Source organism: Spermophilus citellus, assembly GCF_964194105.1.
Source record: "Spermophilus citellus genome assembly, chromosome: 7".
NCBI lineage: Eukaryota > Metazoa > Chordata > Mammalia > Rodentia > Sciuridae > Spermophilus > Spermophilus citellus.
In genome coordinates, this window is record NC_138188.1 from 63,839,505 (window position 1) to 63,860,414 (window position 20,910).

The 20,910-nt window shown below is 36.4% G+C and overlaps 1 protein-coding gene across 1 annotated transcript in view; it reads left to right on the forward strand.

Moving 5' to 3' along the window:
* LOC308653302 (EGF-like and EMI domain-containing protein 1) overlaps positions 1-20,910 on the forward strand; it is a gene marked incomplete at its 3' end in the record, with an annotated part of 544,710 nt that overhangs the window by 47,448 nt on the left and 476,352 nt on the right. Inside the window, exons 2-4 of the mRNA XM_081301909.1 lie at positions 12,140-12,274; positions 14,960-15,069; positions 16,516-16,620. Coding sequence (XP_081158035.1) covers positions 12,140-12,274; positions 14,960-15,069; positions 16,516-16,620 — 350 coding nt within the window. The remainder of the gene's footprint in view (positions 1-12,139; positions 12,275-14,959; positions 15,070-16,515; positions 16,621-20,910) is intronic.

Below are 20,910 nucleotides of genomic sequence, written 5' to 3' on the forward strand. Positions count from 1 at the left end.
CTTTTTAAAGTGAAAAAAAATTTGAAATTTATGGAAATCATCTAGTTCTCTTCCCCTTTTCTGGTTCTCTTTCCCCCCTTCTCTCCTTTCTACTTAATGTCTCCTCTTTTTCTCCCCTGTCATCAACCCTCTCCCTGCTCTCTCCACACTTTGTGATAGTAGAGGCAAGATGATGGTGGTCATGGTTGACTTAAGACTGCTTGGGGAGATGTTCTGACTCAGTTGATAGATCTCTAGGGTATAGTTTTCAAACTATAACATACTTTAGAATCACCCAGAAGTGTCTAAAACCCAGATTGCTAGATGACTCCTCCAGAATTTCTGATTCGGTCCATCCAGGTGGAACCAAGCATTGGCATGTTTAAAAAGTTCTGAGATGGTGCTGATGCTGCCGGTCCAGGGATGACACTTTGATAACCAGAGATTTAGGAGATTCTCTGTGTAAGAACTAGTTATTACTGTCTTAAAAAGTAAATTTGAAAAAAAAAATATGCTGAGGAATGGATTCTCATTCTGAATACCTATGTTTCTGTGGAAGATTAAAAATCTTCTTTTTAAGTGTTTTCAGAGGAGACAATAGATTTACCAATAACTTATTCAAATATTTTTTCAGTGGAAAAAACACATCTATTATAAAGCCTTTTCCTGAAACTTACCTTATCTTTATCTCAGACACTTTGGCCTTGGAAAGGTGATATTACATGGTAATTGAAGACAATTATCAGTCTTCTCTATTTGCTCCCACCCTTGTCCTCAGTACAAGCAATGTATTATTTTAGTACCTTCCTATAGTCCTTAATTTAATTTTGGTGAAAAAAATGATGTTGAAGAGTAAGGGCAATTATCTTTGATGAAAGAAGGCTAAATTATTTTAACCTGCACAAGAAATATTTAGCAGAAGACATTCACCTTCCTGGAAGGAAGATTTTCTGACCCAAATGTGACAGGCAGAAGTGACTTTAATATAGCATGACTCTTTCAAGTAAAGCTTTATGTTAGAGATTCCCATATTGCCAATTGTGTCTTCCAGTTAGTAATTAATGGATGTTATTATACTGTGTCTGTAGAATAGATGTACAACCTATCCTCAGATATCAGGGTAAATCTCAGGATTTAATTTTTTCATATAAAAAATCATTTTAATTGATAAATAAAATTTGCATGTTTACTAGGTACAACATGTCCTTTGGAAATACACACACATTGTGGAATGACTGAACAGCTAATTAACATATGCATTATCTTACATCCTTTTGATACTTTTTGTGATGTGAAGAGTTAAAAATCTATCATCTTGATAATTTTCAAGAATGCTCTTCACTGTTATTAACTATAGTCACTGTGGTGTACAATAATCTCTTGAACAAATTCTTCCTAACTGAAATTTTGTTTCCTTGGACCAATATCCCAATATCTTCCCTACTTACCCAACCTCTGGTTATTTTAGTCTCTACTTTTGAGTTTATACAGGGGATTGAACCCAGGTGTGCTCAACCACTGAACCACAGCCCCAGCCCTTTTTTTATATTTCATTTAGAGATAGGGTCTTGTTGAGTTGCTTAGGGCTTCCTAAGTTGCTGAGGCCGGCTTTGAACTTGTGATCATCCTCCTGCTTTAGTCTCCCAAGTCACTGGGATTATAGGCGTGTACCGTCACGACTGGCTCTGAGTTCAACTTTTTAGATTCCATTTGTAAGTGAGATCATATAACACTTGTCATTCTGTGCTTAGCTTATTTCAATCAACATAATGTCCTCCAGGTCTCATCGATTGTTGCAAATGACAAGATTTTCTCTCTTTTCTTTTTAAGGCTGGATAGTGTTCTATTTTGTGTGTTTATGTGTGTGTCTCACATTTTCTTTATTCATTAGTCCACTGATGGGACACTCAGGTTGATTATCTGTCTTAGCTATTGTGAATAATGCTGTAACGAACACAGAAGGGCAGAGGTCTTTAGCATAGTGATTTCATTTCATTTGGATATATACTCAGAAGTGGGATTACTAGATGATATAGTAGTTTTGTTTTTTTAATTTTTTTTTTTTTTTTTGAGGAATGCCCATGCTTTTTTCCATAGGGCTGTACTAATTTACATTCCAAGCAATAGTGCACAAGGGCTCCCTTTTCTCCACATCCTCTTTAACACTTATCTTTCATCATTCTGATAATAGTCATTCTAATAGATGTGAGATGATATCTCATTATGGTTGTAATTTGCATTTCTCTGATGATTCGTGGTACTGAGGATTTTTTCATGTACTTGTTGGCCATTTGAGTGTATTTTTTGGAAAACTGTCTATATTCGGATCGTTTGCTCATTTTTTAATTGGGTTGTGTTCTTACTGTCAAGTTGTTTGAGGTCCTTGGATATTAACCTCTTATCAGATATATAGATCGAAATTTTTCTCCCTCACCCTGTAGATTGTCTTGTCACTTTGTTGATTATTTCCTTGGTTGTGTAGAATATTTTTAGTTTGATATAAATTTATTTTCCTATTTTTGCTTTTATTGCCTGTGCTTTTGGCTTTGTGTCCAAAAATGCATTTCCCAGGCCTGTGATGTGGAGCTTTACTCTTATGTTTTCTTTACTCTGTGTTTTCTAAGCCATACATTTAGTTCTTTAATCTGTTTGGAGCTAATTTTTATATGTGATGTGAGATAGGGTCTAGCTTCATTCATCTGCATGTAGATATCCAGTTGTCCTAACATCATTTATTAAAAGAGATTGTCCTTTCACCATAGTGTGTGCTTAGTGTCTTTGTAGAAAATTGACTCTTAAATACTTGGATTTATTTCTGGGCTCTTTATTCTGTTCCAGTGGTTTGTGTGTCTCTTTTTAAGCCAGTGTCATGCTGTTTTGTTTGCTATAGCTTTGTAGCATATGGTGCAATCAGGTAGGATGATGCCTCAAGCTCTGTTCTTTTCCTTGCAGATTGCCTTACCTATCTGGAGTTGTTTGCAGTTCCATGTGAATTTTAGATTTTTTTCCCCTGTTCCTGTGAAAAATGTCATTGTAATTTTGGTAGGGATTGCATTAAATCTATACACTGCCTTCAGTACTATGAGCATTTTAAGACTACTGTTTCTTCTAAATCAATGATTATGGATTACCTTTTTATTTCTTCCTCATTTTTTCTCATCAGTGTTTTATAGTTTTCAGTATATGGGTCTTTTGCCTCCTGATTAAAGTCAATCTCAGTTGGCTTTAATCAGTTGTCTCCTCTGCTCTTCAGTATGTGTGGTCAGGTTAAAAGTAATTTTATGGAACATGAGGCTTATATAATATGAGGCCATCCATTCAAAGAATAAAATTATATCCTGTATTTCACAGTTTACAGAAACATGTACTAATATGAAAACATTTTTTAACTTCTTTCAGGGCTGTAACAAGTGTTATTTCATTAACTTCAAAGACAATTTATTTCTGATTATATTATAGGCCCCTGACACAATTGTTGATACCTTGTAGATGCTCGGGGGAATCTTGTAGAATGAATTCATGAATTCTTCATCACAGTATCTTCAAAGCAGTGTGCTTTCCATTATTTTTGAATTACTTGATGTCACTATGTATGACTTGAGGTTGAACATACATTAGCACTATGAACCTTTTTTAGATAAAGAAAGCACACAATCTAAATCAATCAGTGTTTTTCTCTGTAGAATCAATAATATATTCATAAGGGGCTTCCTGTCATAGGCTCAGGAGATGAGCAGTGAAGACAAAATGGTGCAGAATCATTCAGGCCAAAGAGATGCCAGCTGGATAGATCTGGCAAATGAGATGCAGGGTTGGCTGCTTGGAATTCTGTAGCTATTGTTGTTCTAGCTTCTAATTTTTTCAAGGAGACATGCTGGGAGTTTTTACAGCCAGTGGAGAATTTCCATTAATGAAGTTCTTGAGTCAAAAAGATGTTGGTGAAGCTTTAGAAGGTCAGATTAGAGAGGACCAGCAAGAAGAGACACAGTGGCCTCTGATCCTGGAGCTCAGCCTGGGTGGTCAGGATTAGTGTCTCTTCTGCTCTTCAGTATATGCGATCAGGTTAAAAGTCATAAGTAAGATGGCAATAAAAAATAAGAGAAGTCTAAGTAGTTGCAGTTTTCTCTTGATTAAGAGCAATATAGTGGCTTCTTTGGTCTTCCCAGAGATTCTGAAAGGAAATATAATAAAATTGGATGATTGTGGAGGTAGGCAAAACATTTAAAGATATTTGCAAACATTTAAAAGGTTTCTTTTTCAATGATTTGATTCGAAGTTGCAAGGTGATCATTTAAAAGAAAAAGAGGCACATTATTAGCCCATTATATCCCAGATCAATATAGACCACCCAATTCCTTTTAAATAGTTTATGCATCATCACTAATAGATTGCCCAGGGAAAACAAAGTATCATTTATAATTGTTATTTGAATATTTTATGTAAAAGCTAATCTTCTGAAGACTTAGAGAAATCATTGTAGATTAAAATAAGAAATTAAGATTTGCATTTATAAGATATTAATGATGGTTCTGAAATTGAAGAACCATTTAGTGCTGGGAGAAATAAATACAAATTGTAACATCTATCTGATGGAGTTTTGTTTAGATTGCTTCTGGTGATAAACCATCTATAATAATATAAATCAAGGGCTGGTGTTTGCCATAAATTTGCAATATTTAGCATAATTTTCGTTTGCACTTCATACTAAAGTGACACCAAGAAATATGAGATTAATAGTTAGTTATTAAGTGAAAATGACTTTCATGTCTGTAGTCATTTTTAGAAACGGTTACATGTAATTCATTTAGGGAGCAGAGAAAATTAATTTGCAGCTGTGGAGGGATCTAGCACATTAAAACAAAGAGGGAAGTGGTGTTTGGTAATAAACTTTCAAAACATGAGGGTAGATTCATTTTTTACCCCTCATTTTGATTTCTCTATACCTTAAGATGCCCCTCAGGTCATTGTACTTTTGTTGATACCAGAATATTATACCAATAGCTTAGGGAACAGGAAAGTTGGTACCTGTACTTCAATTCTATCCTAACACTGGCCAGTACAAGTTTATGCCCATCTAAGGGGATAGAGGGTCAGACAGCAGCAGTGGCCAGTATTAATTTTAATTAGTGTTTTCATTAGGAAGTGTCATATTGAGTTGTGATTCTTTTAAGAAATGGCACACTATCTACTTTTTATTTATTTTACTGTACTACAGATCAGTAGTGATTGAAGTTAAGATTCTATAGATAATATTTCTTTGAGAAATTTAGCTTCCGAATTTCTTTATGAGCTAAAAAGACTATAAAACTAATATTTCCTAAGCACATTTCACGTGTCAGGTTCTATTCTGAATGCTTTCTATGTCTTAACTGATTCATATTATCTTCATTACTGGTGCCTTGCTTGGGCAAAGTCACACGTTCCCTTATTCAGGGTGAATACCTTATTAAATAACTTTCCAGGCAGCCATTGGACGAGGCTGGAAGCACCAATATTTTAGAGGAGTAAAATGATCCTATTTATGAACTTAAAAAGGTAACTTAGGACTTCAGATGAAAATGGTATCATAAATTCATATTTTGAGGCTTCACTTATTAAAATCTATCAAAGCTATATAAAATATTTTTAACATAATAGTGGTAAAAACAGTATTATGTGAAAACCTGAAATTAAATCTCTAGAGGAATTTGAAAAGGTATAGAAATGCTAAGCAGCCGTGTAGTAGGCTCCTTAAGCTCTGGGTCTGGAAAACAGGCAGAGGTAGCTCCGATTTTAGTGGCCAGGTGCCAGAGAACAATAGTATCTCAAAGCCAAACACAACATGAAATGAGGAACTGTCTTTTCCTGTTGTCTCTCCTCCCTGCCACTGCTGTTTGGGACAGTGATTTTCCTGAAGCTGACAGCTCGTTCTGGATTGGGACACCCAGGGTGACAGTTGGAGGGAACTATACCAATCTGCCAGAGCTGCTGGTTTGGAAGAAGTTTCAGTGTGCTGGAATGTGACACAGGACTGTATTTATTTTTATTATTGTTTTTCTAATTGTTAAATTACATTGCTTGGTTCCTTTTCTCCACTTTTACAACATATCCCTAGCTAATTTCAAAGCTGGATAGTCCCTTTGAGTTATTAGCTTATTCTAACTTAGTTTAAGATTCGATTTAAAATTCAAATTTCAGAACCTGGCTTCTCCTTTCTGACATCATAAGCTAGAAGTGTAGCCCTTGTAGCTTGAAGGAATTATCAAGGGCTAGGGCAAGAGTTGTTTGTGGTCTGGGTCTGAGAAAAAGGCATCTCCTTCTTCTCCCATTGTTCTTCTAATGGCCCTAGGAACTCCTGGGTTAGGAGGGGCAGGGGGAACAGGTTAAGGATGTAGACTTTCTGCTAATGGTGGAAATGGTGCCTGACATTACTTGGCTGTGGTCTGAGGTTGGTGCCCTCCATTTTAGGTGGTATATATACCCAGTGTTCTTGGAAGAAGTGTGTACAAACAACCCAGTCTACCTCTAAGGGTCATGGCAGAGTGGGCAGCCCAGTGCTTCTTTGGCTGCCAGCAGTGGTCCACATGCTCAGCTCTTCTTTGGTTGGATGTGTGATCCCTTGATGCAGCAGCCCTGTGCAGTCTGACTGCTTCTTCTCCTAGACTAATCTCGGTGTCTAGTACATGAAGCCAAAGGAACCCTCCTAAGGCTGGGGGAACTGAGATGGGGTGAGAGCTTACTACAGCTCTGTAAATCCTATTTTATTAGCTCTTTTATCAGCAAGGTCTCCTAACTTTAATTAACAAATCTGTAAACCCAAAGTTGTCACTCATTTACTTAGACTCCAAACACCAGGGAACCCTTGCAAAAGAATTGCAAGAATGGGCCTATTACTTTGCACTTTTTCAGTTTAGAGCTGAAGGCTCTAAACAAAGATCAGCAAAGATCAGCCAGGGCAAAGAAGCTGGGTTCTCTTCTGGCTCAAGGTCAACAACTTTATTCCTTTCTCCCCATTTCTCAGTCTTTTATTGTAAGGGGAAAAGAGAAAAGGGGGTGTAGGTGTTGATAACTAACAGTGAGCCTAGTTTTCCAGTCTTTAAGAACTTCACATAGTGAGGTGTCTTACAAGTTTTCAGTGTCACTCTCTGGAATGTGGGATCATTTAGTGCTTTTGCTTTTAGCTCTTGTCCCTGGTCACAATTCTAAGACAGTAAGAAAATGTCTCCTAAAAATCCTTTTGCCCTTGATAGGTGAGGAGAGAGAAAATAACTTTTCAATCAAGACAAGCCTGCAAACTAGTAAACTAGTCTAAAAGGAATAAAGAAACTAATTCCAAGGAAGGCAGCTGTCAAAATCACCAGGCTACCAATTCCTGCAGAAATAAATATAACTCAAAATTATGAAAAATGTCAAATTATTAAGTGTTAAATCCTGTAAGGAATAAAGCCAAGCATACCTATATTAAATATGAGATGTGTACGTTATAAGAAAGATAGCTGAGCTTGGGACTTAGCAAGATAGTTTGGTGATTTAATCAATTACTAACTGTTAAAGTCTCCCTTTCAATCTGGGTATAGTGGCACACACCTATGATCTCAGTGACTTTGGGAAGCTGAGGCAAGGGGATTGCAAGTTCAAGAACCAGCTTCAGCAACTTAGTGAAGCCCTAAGCAACTTAGTGAGACCCTGTCTCAAAATAAAAATAATAAAAGGTTGGGGGATGTAGCTCAGTGGTTAAGTGCCACTGATACTGGGTTCAATCCCCAGTATAAAATGAAAGAATGAATGAATAAATAAATAAATAAACAAACAAATAAAAATCTCCATTTTAGTGTGTCATTTGGTAGTTAAAAGTTGCTATGTTTTTTTCTTGTTTGAAGAAATGTACAATGACTACTGTGTTTCAACAAACCTGACAGACACTACCTGGCTGTGCTGTTATTCAATTCTGACATTTATCTGGCATTAGCACAGACCCCTTGGGTTAAGGATATGACCCTCCACACAACTGCCTTCACTGCAAGTGAGAAGTCTCAGGAGGTCCCCAGGTTGCCCCTGCTTCTTATCAGCTACAAATATAGTGCTTTGAATGACCTCCTCAGGTTCAATAATTCTGGTAGATTGCTATAATGACTCATAGCACTCAGGCATTGTAGTTGTTATTATATGCTAAGCTTCAGTGTCCAGGGTTTTTACTGGGGTTTCATTACACAGGTGGTCAGATGGGTTGCATTGTTGGTCAGTGATTTAACCCTAGTTCTAGACCCTCTTCTGGCCCCTTCCCAGAGGCCAGGCAGCTAGAAGTTTTTACCCTCTGATCTTGTGGTTGGATTTTCTGGTGACCAGCCCTCATCCTGAAGCTACCTAGTTTCCCATAAGTCACTTCATTAGCATTAGAAAGATACTCCTATCACAAGGCATTTTCAAGAGTTTTAGAAGCCCCTTATCAGGAACTTAGGATGAAGATCAGATAAATTCTTCCTTATATCACAAGGAATAATGTTCAATTCTATCACAGAGAAGGCATATAATATGTATAAAATGTAAAAGAAGCCACTAAAATATTAGAATTATAATATAGAACTATGTCAAAGAAATTGTGCAAAACAGAACATAGGAAACATTTTTCATCCCAAAGGCATAAGAGAGAGGGAAAGAGTTAATGCACACTACTGGTAAACAGGAGCCACGGAGGGAGAAGACACTAGTCCATTTACACTTGTAATGAAAATGTGTGTAACTGTATTTACTTTACCTATTAAAAGACAGAAATTAACAAATTAAAAATTTAAATGCAGCTATAAACTGATAAAATAATGTATGCAATACTTAAAGTAACAGAGCTAGATATAACTAAGAAAATGTTAATCAAATGAAAGCCAGAATAAAAATGTTAACATCAGACAGACAGATTTAAGATAAATCAAAGCAATGCAAAACATGTCATCATGAGTTAGGAGAAACACTGTGTAATGAAAGGAACCATTTACTAAGTATATCCAATAATTATGACCTTGTTTATCTTCAATAAAATAGCCTAGAATATGTAGAGAACAATCAAAATCACATGTAGTATCCAAAATAACTCATGGGGAATCTCAATAAACATCCAAAACAAAGCAGAGGAAAGCATTTATTAAGTGTGAGAGTCTCATCAAGAAAACCATACCAGCTTGAATGTAGGGGTCTGTGTTTGTGTGTGTGTGTGTGGGGGGGGAGTTTACAAACATATATGTCCATGTTTCTGTTATCAATGAATGAATATTGTTAAGTACACATGTATGCACAACATTTAAATACATTTGAACAGAAAAGGACTTTATTGTTTCAAAGTACTAATTGGTGGTAGATATTTTTATACTCATAGATTTTGAAGAATTAATTCCATGCATGACAGTCTTTGACAGTTATGTATAATAATTTAATTTAATACTCAGTTTTTCTATGTGTTGGAGGAAGGAAAAACCTTTCTGCTATAGACCAAGATCTGAGTGGTGTGTGAATTAATTGATACAAATTAATAGGAGAAAAGTTTGTTTCACACACATGTGCGAGTATCCTATAGGGAACAGGTCACAGAACAGCTAGAGGTAAGAATTTATGTACCCCTTAACAAGGAGCTATTTGATGGGGCTCATTTAGACAGATTTTTTTGGAATGTCCAGGTACCTAAGGTGAGTAACCTCCCTGGCTGGAGACCTCCCTGGAGTTGGGAAAGGCTAACTAACTCTAGGAAAGGTTTGCTATAGAAAAGCTGTAGCTAATGCCTGACAGAGTATCACAAGCCCAGCTCTACATCCCAGCTATAGAAATGTATACAAAAATCAGAGCTCTGGAAGTCTGTGTGCATTCCTGTGCACTGAGAATAAAATCCAAAGTCTTTGGCCTGGAAGGTCTGCCAGCTCACCAAGCACCCCATCATTTGAGCCATTTTGGTCTTCTTTCAGAGCCTTAGGAAGACAAGCATTTTTTCTTATAGCACCCCTGCTCACTCTCCTCCTTCTGCCTGAATGGTATTCTCTGGCTCTTTTCCCTGGCTGTCTGCTCTTCATTGTTCACCTCTTCAGCACAGCCCCTTCTCATTAATGAGCTCTAATATGCTTCCCTCAATTCCAGCTCAGCTCCCAGATATTTTTACCCTAATGTGTCACATTTTTGTATCCATTTGGGTGCCTTTTACTTTCTTTTCTGATTATTGATAAATAGGCAGAGAATGTGGACTTTGTTTTGTTTGTAATATTTATAGCTGAAATGCAGTGCCACACCCAGATACCTTCTCCTTCACCCCTGTGCACTTCCCAGGCTCTCAACTGCCAGCATACATTTCTTGGCTTGAGGATTCACTTTGGTTTCTAGATGCTAACTCTTGTACCACTTTGGGCCTGAAATTCCATGGAGGAAGTAGCCCTGGACCAAACACCAATAGGAATTATTGTATAAATGCTCAGGGTACCTCACCATGTTGGAGAGATATGGTCCACAATGTTTGGCTCCATGATGCATCTTTTATTGGCTGGCTGTTCTTCTGTGTCTCATTTTATCACTTGCTGATCAGTGTTTTATGTATCTCCTAAGAAAACTACTTATATCCAAGTCCTTATTTGGGGCAATGTTTTTGAAACATATAGTTACACAATAAGTATTTTTTTGAATGCATGGATGGATGAGTGAGTAGATATATAAAAAAGAGATTCAAAGGGGAGTTCAAGGTGGGATGATGTGTAAGGTTTCAAACTGTTGACAAAAATACAGGTGCTGTGAGCACATTCTAATTAGGGATAGTTGGGTCACAAAAAGCATGTAAGGCCACATAAAGGTGTATGTATGGCAGTTTACAAAAAAGTCTAATATGGAATTTTTTAAAGCTAAGATTTTCTTTAGGCTTGCTGCCCAATTCTTGAAGATTTTATGGATGCCTGGTTTATGTGCAGTTTTTACACTTCCTGGTTTTATTACAATATTTACCTAAAATATTAAAGTGTGCTATGCAAACTCATAAATAAAGTTCGTCATGAAATTTATTCAATTTAAGTGAGTTTAACAGTCCAAACAATCGCCTTTTAGAAATACATCTGGAAGTGAGAATTGGGCTGTAAGTGAAATCAGATGGTGAGATTTAGAGCCACAGGAAAAAAGTGATAACCAAAAGAAACTGTAATCACACTTGGTGATGTAACTGATAAGTGGTTTGGGAGGCACCATTGGACATTCAACAGCATTATTATTGTGTCACTGGACAAGTTCACAGTTTTGTATTTTTGGGGGGTGCTGACTAAAGCTCCTGACCCAGAGCTCATTGGTTTTCAGCAAATTATAGGTGTGGGAGACTCAGTCAGCCTGTGACCTTCCTGAAGGCAGGAAGGTTAAAGTCTGAATCATCTTTCACATTCTCAGTAGCATCAATGCTTGGCTTGTAAATGACTGGAATGCATAAGAAGTAGGAGTGGTTGGACCACCTTGCTATTATAATGAGTAGTATTCTCCAATGCAAAATGATGTGAACTAGCAAATCATTCATCATTAAGAAAAGCATTCCTCAAACTACAAAAGGAGATTATTTTAAAATAATAATTCTGATACTCCAGGCTTTCAGTATAATCTAGCCCTACTCATTTAAAAATTAAAGATGGCTGGTCTAAAATCCTGTAAAATGGTATTAACTTTTTATAAGGGGATATTACTATGATGCCGGTTGAAAAATATTTGTGTTTAAACAAGCATTATATGTGAAATCCAATTAAATGTGCAGATGGAAAATATTGTTCAGAAATAATTTCCAGGAAAAAATTTAACTTCTTTTGATGAATTGGCTTGCTTTTTCTTTATGGGTATTGAAATTTCTAACATACTGTTCTTTTTCAAAATTTTGGCTACTAAAGAACTCAGAACTTAATTGGCGGCGTTTTTTTCTACCCATGTGGGAAGTTATGACTTGTATATTTGCCTTTTAAATTTTTCCTGGTCTTTAAAATCTAGTCTGATTTTTTTCTTTTCCCTGGTACTGGATTTTTTAATTTTACATTTAATTGACCTGCTTAAATTTTTTAGATTGCCTGTATTTGTCTCTTAATATATTTTTTTAAGCCATGAACTTTTTGTGTTAAATAGAAAAATAAATGATTCATGCTTCATATATAAAACATATATATTTCTGACACAGTACTGCTGTTCTTTTTTCAAGGCCCAATGTTTGTGAAGAACAGCTGGTGACTGTGGTGGGACTGGCGCACCCCTGTGTTCGGGCCTTCACGCACACTGCCAGGCTCTGGAAACAAGGCTGTACCGGCCCACCCTGGTGCATGGGTTATGAAAGAAGGTGAGGATGCTTTCTCCTCTTTTCGTGTGATTATGATTAATGAAAGCCAGAAGCCTCATCTGCTTCTAAATATTTCATCCAATAAATTTGGGGAAATAATTGCATGCTTAAGTAAATGAGCATAAGTGGTACGCTCACCAAGAACTTTCAGAATAATGTATTTTCTTCGGAGACAGAATGTACGATCACTTCACTTGGGCTTCATTTATGTGTGAAGTATTTTAGGCTAGATGCCACTAATTTTACCTCATGACATGATACACCATTGAAAGCCAAAGATCAGAAGCCTGACAGAAACAAGGAATATTGTGTCGGTGTGCTAAATTTAGCACGACTTGGATCCAGGGGATCTACAGTTGTGAACCATCCTCTGACCTGCCCTTGTACTCTTGTAGCACTTTGAAACCTAGAGCTTCTTTAACTTTATTACGGCCTTTGAATTAGGATTAACTCGGCAGGCTGGAAGAGGAGAGAAAAGCCAGTGTCCACAATGCTTTCTGGGAGTCAGGGCTTCCTGCAGATATTATTTTTTTCTCAAAGTTTTAAAATAGTTTTTAAAAACATCTAAGAACCTATTGATACAAACTGTTGCTCAGGGATTGAATTTTATGTAAATCAGTCCAACTGAATCTGAACTCAAGGTACTTAACCTTAAAAAAAAAAAATGTAGTTTCAGGTTAATGAAGAATTTAGTATTGATACTATTATTTCCAGTGGAAAGTTTGGGACATTTATAAATAGCTGGGTTTGCCATGGTAGAGAAATATCAGAACACTTACAATATAGAATTATGTACAGTATGATAAGACTAAACAGTTTATGGTTGGGGATATTTACATATACTGTGTTGTGCACATGTGTGTGTGTGTGTGTGTGTGTGTGTGTGTGTGCACATGTGTGTTCAACCTTTAGGTGAATACTCTTATCTTTGGTCCAAACTAAGCATATTTAATTGACATTTAGATCAGAAAAATTTCCCTGACTTCTACTTGCTCTGTGGTCTTACACAAAATTCCTAGATTTTTCTGGCCTTAGTCTATAAAGTTGGAAAAACAATGCCATGCATGGGTATTATGAGAATTAACTGAAAATATATTTAGCACATGTGGCACAATGCTTGGTACATGATAGGGACCCAATATATTTTAGGTAGTATAATGCTGTGGCGGAAAAATTTATTTTAAAATAAATTAGAATGGAAACCATACTTACAGAGCATATGATTTATTCATCAGAGTACTTGTTTTGTAAATGGTTTTTCATTTAGATTTTCTCTACTGCTCACATGAGGTTTAATCATTGTTGGTATTATTCTGAGCCAAAGAAAGAAATACCTATTCCTTATAGATATGCAGAATTGGGAAGAGGAAATCTAAATAAGTAAAACAGATTTTATATTTATATTCTCAAGAGCTTAGTAGTTTTAGACATTCCGTGTATGACTCTGGGTTCAGAGTGGTGGCAGCATTGAAAGATGCTTGGGGCTTTGTACATTACTATACAACCCTATACTTATATTCTAATCAGAGAGAGACACTCTGAAATATTAGGTTATACTTACAGGTGGTAAAAAAAAATGCTATGGTATGGCCAATAAGCCCTATTTTTTGAGAGAAGAGAAAGAGCATATTCATTGCCAGGGGAGAAAGAGAAATTGGAAGAAGTAAAATGTAAAATTGACCTTGAACAATGAGGGGATTTAGGCTGGAATGTGGGGGGAAGGTGTCTGAAAGGGACAGAATATGACAGTGCTTTGGGGAAAAATAATGAATATAACATTGATCTGACAGAATGGAAATCAGACTGGAGATATTAGTATTATACTCTATTGGTAGGTCAGCACAAATACTTCAGTGTTATTCCTGGTCTCTTCCCTAAGGAGCCTTTTTAAGCTTTTCTTTCCCACAATGGCCCCCTCCCTGTGAGACTTTAGCATCGCATGTATATTTTATATCTATTTATGTGCTATGCTCCTTTGGGGGCCACACACCATTGAATTAGTTGATCATTTTCATTTCCCCTTGAACTAAAAACTGTCGACACCCTGCACGTGACAGCACCATGGTTGAGATTGTGTGCTGTAGTGGAAGCAGTACCCGGAGATCTTCAATGCCACATTGAAAAGCATGTATCCACAATCTTTCAGGGTTTCTTGATTCTCTTTATAATTTTGGGTTTAATTCTCTCTTCTACCCCCCCCCAATTTTTGTAGTTGTAGATGGACAGAATGCCTTTATTTTACTTGTTACTTTTTTACTGTGGTGCTGTGGATCGAAACCAACACCCTACACATTGTAGGCAAGCACATGTGCCCCTGAACTCCAGCTCCAGCCCTGAATTTAATTCTTGATAGCTTGAGTGATCCTCAGGGTGTTTTTCACTACCGCACATGGTGTCCTTCTCAATTTTTATTGACCTATACTTACAATTTATTTTGGTTGCCTATGTAAAGAGGTATGTGTGTATAATATATTGAGATTATATGCACATGTACATATATATATAAACATATATACATTTATCTCTGTATCTATCATCTATGTTTCTCTCTTGTTATAGAAGATAGGATTTGAATTGGAGAGAGGGATTTGTGTGTGTGTGTGTGTGTGTGTGTGTGTGTGTGTGAAAACTTTGCCTTAAAAGGAAGCATTACATTCCCCTGATCCAGATTCTTGTGTTCCTTAGGACTCGGTACTATACCATCTACAGGCAGGTATACAACAGGGAGTGGCAGACAGTCTACAGGTGCTGCCCTGGTTGGAGCCGATGGGATGATGAACCCGGCTGCCTACACCGTAAGTTATAATTCTTCCTGTCTAACTCTCTGTCATTAGAAGGAATGGTTTTGCTCTGTGTTTGGCTTCAATCATCTTATGCCTGTCAAGTTTTCGGCATCTTTAGAAGCACCACAGTTCACAGCATCTCTTTGGACTGAATATTCACACATGACATGTGCAAAAATGCACAAAAAGCCTTTCTGTTAAGCGTTTCTAATGATGGGTCACGACTCAGGACCTATGGAAGTGCTGCTTTATATTCTGTCTCTTTATTTAAAAGACAGTTGATTTAAAGCCAGACGAGTTCTACCTTGACTTCCATTTCTCTTTTCTGTTTGCCCCTTTCCCATATCATCAAATTTGTAATCCACAGTTGATTCAGAAGTCCAGAGGGAAATCACTGTACTAAATCTAAATGGGATTTCTCCACTTGTGCTTGTCATGATTAATTGCAGAACTCTGGAGGCAGTTTACTTTTTAAGATGAGGTATGCAGTCGTCTTACAAGCCTCTGGTGCGGGTGTTTCAGAATCTTTCAGGTATGTTTGACAGCACTTGGGCAGCAGAACTAGTGGCATTCTGTAGTTCATTCTTGCCAGGAGAAATGGTTCTGTTTAGCGGCTCCTTTACCTACATTATGTGTTTATGGTTATTGCGAAGTCCCTTAAAATGCTTCCGTGTGTTGCAATCAATGCAGCGCCACAGCACAACAATTCATCTCTCCTGCTCTGCTGTACCTGAGGGAGTTTGTTGGCATCCTGCTTCCTTCCCTAGTGTGCTTTCTGCTCTTGAAATGTCTTCGTGAGGTTGCCGCGGGCTTCCCATATTAAGCAGGCTTAGCGTTGAGTGGTGCAGCAAGGGTCACTGTCTATTTACATGAAGCGAGAGGCCACTGCAGCTGACTGGTTTAAGATCAGGGAAAAGAGCTGCCCACAATACTATTTCACTATGTTATGAACTTCTGGAAATTAACAACTATGAGATGAATTCTTTATGTTGGTGGTAAGGTACCTATCACAGTCCTTTGCTTCTGATTAAGAATCAGTAATTCATTTGATTTTTAGATTGTTTTGACCACACAATCATCTTATCCATGCATTTTGACCACACAATGGTCTTATCCATGCAGACTTTTTAGATTAGTGCTTATCAAATTTGAATGTGAATGTGGATCACCTGATGTCTTGTTGAAATACGAATCTGATTCAGTGGACCTGGGATGGAGCCTGGAATTCTGCATTTCTACAAGCTTTCAGGTGATGGGAATATTCCTACACAAGGAATTCTTTAAAGCTTTGGACAGTAAGGCCTTAATTTGTAATGAAAACACTCTTTATCCATGCTTTGAAGGGGCTAAGAGAAATGTCTAGAATATGTTATATTAACAATATGGAGCCCATATTCATGATTTTCTTTCTTTCTCTCAACTCCATTCTCCCACCCTCCTTGATTGCCCTCCTTTTAGCTATCTCTGCTATGGGAACTCATTTCAACAGTAGGGAATGCTCAGATGGTGAAGTCCAGAACTGCCAGTGTTCACAGGGATTTCACGGACCCCACTGTCAATATGGTGAGTCACCAACAAGACCATTTATTATGAGTTGGAACTGTCTGCTTTGCTTTTAAGGGACAGCCAGCTATGTCAATGCAAACTAATGGCAGGGTTATCCCTTTGGGGATTGGTGAGTGTTTAAAATGAGCCACTAAGCAGAAACCTACAACCTAAAGTGTAATCAGCCTCACAAAATATGCTTTGTAGTTTAGTTTTAATTATTCACTATATGAGTTCAAAGGGTAGCAGTAAGTACAAAATAGTCCACTTTGTAAAGGAAATGGCAGCTTAATAAGAAAACCTCATCCTGACCTCAGATGTTAAATCTTTCACGGAGCCTTGCTTTAAATTGCTGGTACAGTATTCTTCTATGAGATCTCTGTGGTTTATGAATGAACAAAGTGGGATTAACATGAATTCATTGTATTGTGGTACTTAATACTTTCATGCCCTTAATTTAAAAAGTTCAAAAATAAAAACTCAAAACTTACATGATTCTCAGTTTCAATACTTGCTTGGCAATCTGGTTTTTGAGGTTGGTATTTTATCAACTGTCAATTTCAGTGTATTTAAGATGTTTCCTGTAGTACAGGAAAATTTCAGAATGGTCAATTATTGGTCCTTAACTGCATCATCCATGAGATGGGATAGTTTCAAAAGGATTTGCTTTGACTTGGTCATTTGATTCTAGTCTCCAAAGGATATGGGTGCACCTGCAGTTAGCTTTTTAGAGGAGGAAAAGCAAAACAAAACCTAGCTGAAAGAAGTTGACGGGACAGATGTAAAGAGTTATCCAAAATTCTGCATTTATTGTCTTCTACTGATATGGGTTTCTTCTTTCTCTACTGTTTGGATCTTTATAAATGAAATTGGAAGATTGCTAAGAGTTCATCATTCATGTTCATGTGTTCCTGCTGCCCTTGGCAAAAGGTGAAGGCCCCCGTTTTTCATGGGTCACCTCATAGCTATTCTTCTTGTAAATTAATCCTGATACTCTCTTCTGAGTTGCTTTTTTTTTAATTAAAATTAAAATAAAACTTTTTTTTAACCCCAATTTATTCTGGAACACTGATTCTGAAATAGAGGTCAGTGGATGCTTTGAGCTGAAGGATGTATCTTCAGCTATTTCATGATTTTAAAGAAGTAGCAGAAATTCTACACTGATCCGGGCTAACAGAGTATTTGTCTCTAAATAGTTTTAGCTGCATGTACAGCACTGGTTTCCTTATCTCGATCAGTAACTGTGACGGCTAATTGAACATATCATTGATTCATTAAGAGTTTTTAAAAATTAATTATTACTTTATAAATGCTTTTGTTTTGGTAGAAGCAAATCTTGCAAAACATTAAGTCCCATAGGAGAAAGGTAATGAAGGAGACATATGGTAATGATAACGATCTGGAAATCATAACCTGAGTTAATTTATTCTTTATTTTTCACATCAGTACTTGGATATTTTGATTATTCTAGCATCTTAACAACTTTTATACACCAAAATAATTAACATGCTTTCTTAAGTTTATGTAGGTAGATTCTTTTTTTTTTTTTCTTCAATTTTTGGTTGGCGAAAATCATCTTGCCTTTCCCACAGGTTTGTGGACCATAAAGTTTAGTATTCATGAGAACCCCAACCTTACAAAGTATCTTTCCAGTCTCCATTGCATTTTTCAGTAACATTGTCCAAGTGTGCTCCCCTTTAGATTTTTAACACTATTCCTTCTCCCAACATGATATCTCCTGTAGAATTTTAAAAGGAATTGATAAACCCTGAGAGTTATTCAACTGAAATGGTGGGAGCTCACACATTTGCTACATGGTATTGCTTTTCATCTATCAAAATAAAAGGAGATAAGAAAACTATGTGAATTTAAGGGAGTTTTAGACAGGCATTTTGAAAACTTTCTAGGAAATCAATCAAATTTGGGAAAGAAGTTAACCAATTAAGAAGAAATGGTATTAGCTGAGACTTGAAGGAAGATTAAAAATTAAAATCAGCAAAGAACTGTCTTTAAAAGGAATGTACTTGATAGAACATATAGTCTATCAAGGAGGATGATTATAGTCTCGCAATAGATTTTCTAACACACTGCTTATCCTGTGGTTGTATTTGAGTTCTGGGTTATGAGCTTAGAAGCCTTGGCCTGATTGATGTGCTCTCATTCCCTCTCTCTCTCTTTCTCACAATAAAATAATTATAGTGATGTTTTTCAAATTATATAAATAATATATCTCACAATAAAATAACTGTAGTGATGTTTTTCAAATTATATAAATAATAACTCAAATGAAAACAAATTGAAAAAATTAAAATGATAAAAATGCTAAGTTAGTTCTTAGTGGTTCTGGACTGATTCTTGGTATCAGATACTTCCTTCAACATTTTATTACTTCTGTTAAACTGATGAGTGTCCCATTGATATTTTCTAAGTTTGGGTTTTGTTTTATTTTCTTATCTATTATTTGACCACCAAGCATTAAGCTATATTTTATGTTTGAGGAATTCTGCCTAAGGGAGGATGCCTGTGTTCAGGAATTCCTAATTGTAAAAGGTTTCAACTTTGAAAGCCTAAGAACCTGATCACCATGGAAGATAATGTATACAAGATTTCAAATAAAACAGATATATTTTAGGGGGAAAAAGCCCAGTTAATAACATTGCACAGCACTCCTGCCTTTAGAAAGTGATGGTGGTCATCCTCTTAAGCACATTTATTCTTACCCATATATTATATACTGTTTTGTCATGAGTGCTCTTCTTCTTTTCCTTTGCCTTTTCTTCTCCCCATCCAACATACTCTCCCCTCCCCATTAACAACTGGCTGAATACTCCTTTCTCTTTCTTTTAACTCATGTTGTCATATATAAATATGTGAATAATATTCTTTGATACCAGTTCACCAGAAATTTGCAACTAGTCATTTTATTGGTAAACATTCATTTGTTTCAACTTCTTTATTTTTTTTTCACAATAATCAGTGCTTCAGTAATATGGTGTTTTTAATTTTGTGGGACAGAGTCCCTATAGTAGAATGGTTGATTTCAATGTATATTTTTACAAAAGATTTTTTTTGGATACAGGGAATTGAACCCAGAGACACTTAACCACTGAGCCACATTCCCATCCTCTTTTTGTATTTTATTAGAGGTAGAGTCTCACTGAGTTGCTTAGGGCCTGGCTGAGTTGCTGAGGCTGGATTTGAACTCATGATTCTCTTGCCTCAGTATTCCGAACCTCTGGGATTATAGGTGAGTGCCACTATGCCCAGCTGTTTTAAAATTTTAATGTGCAAATATTTATTTAAATTATTTGTAAGCTTTTCTTTTTTTGTGCCTCAGAAATGGCTTTACCAATTTATTTTGTTAGAATGGATTATATAGTCTAGTTAAATCCTAGTTATTTGCTTCCTTTTTTGACATATACGAAGTTTTCCCTGCATCTGAATCCCACACCAGCAATGTGATACTGTGATCAGGATTATTGTAAACATGGATTGCTAATATAGGGTAAAGTTGACTTTATATGAGATATATGGAAAAAAAGAAGTTTTAAAAATAAACCAGATGGCTTTTTTAAAATGGAGAAAAGACTCTAGTCTTCGAGAGAGAAGGGACATGCTAATAACTGAGAAAAATGCTTGAAGTTAATAATGATTCTAAAATTGCTGATCTACTTAACTCATTTGAAAAATCTGCCTCTAATAAGGAAAAATGAAGAAAATGAATTTGGACAATTAGGAAGTAATGAAGAGCTTTCTAAAATAGCTATTGATTAAAGGAATCAAAAGGAATACTTTGAAGATTTGAGCACATGCAAATCAGGCTAGATAGCTGGTAGTGAAATTCTTTCACTCTTTTTAATTTTATGGATTCGGGCAGAACAACTTGGAGATTCATTAACTGATTTATTATCACACACAAAGTTACACCTATTTTCCTCACTACTTATTCCATCTTCCTTTTCTCAGAAGTCAAGAAGACTTCCTTGGTCAGAAGTCAAGTTAAATAAAAATACCCCTCTGGTTTAACGTAAGTCTCTGAGGTCTCTTTCTTTTATTCATATATTCATCCATTCCATGTTCCAGTTAGTAAATATTAATAAAACAGACTGTATGCAGGTATTTCAGATGCCAAAACAATCAGGCTATTCTTAGTGTAGTAGGAAATAGAGACCAGGAATCGAATGATTAGAATACAGCTCACAAGTACTGTGATGAAGGATGTTTCTGTCCTAAAGGAAACAGGACAGGGTTTATCTATGTCATGCAATGGAGGTAAGGGAGTTTTCTCAAAATACTGGAAAATAAAAA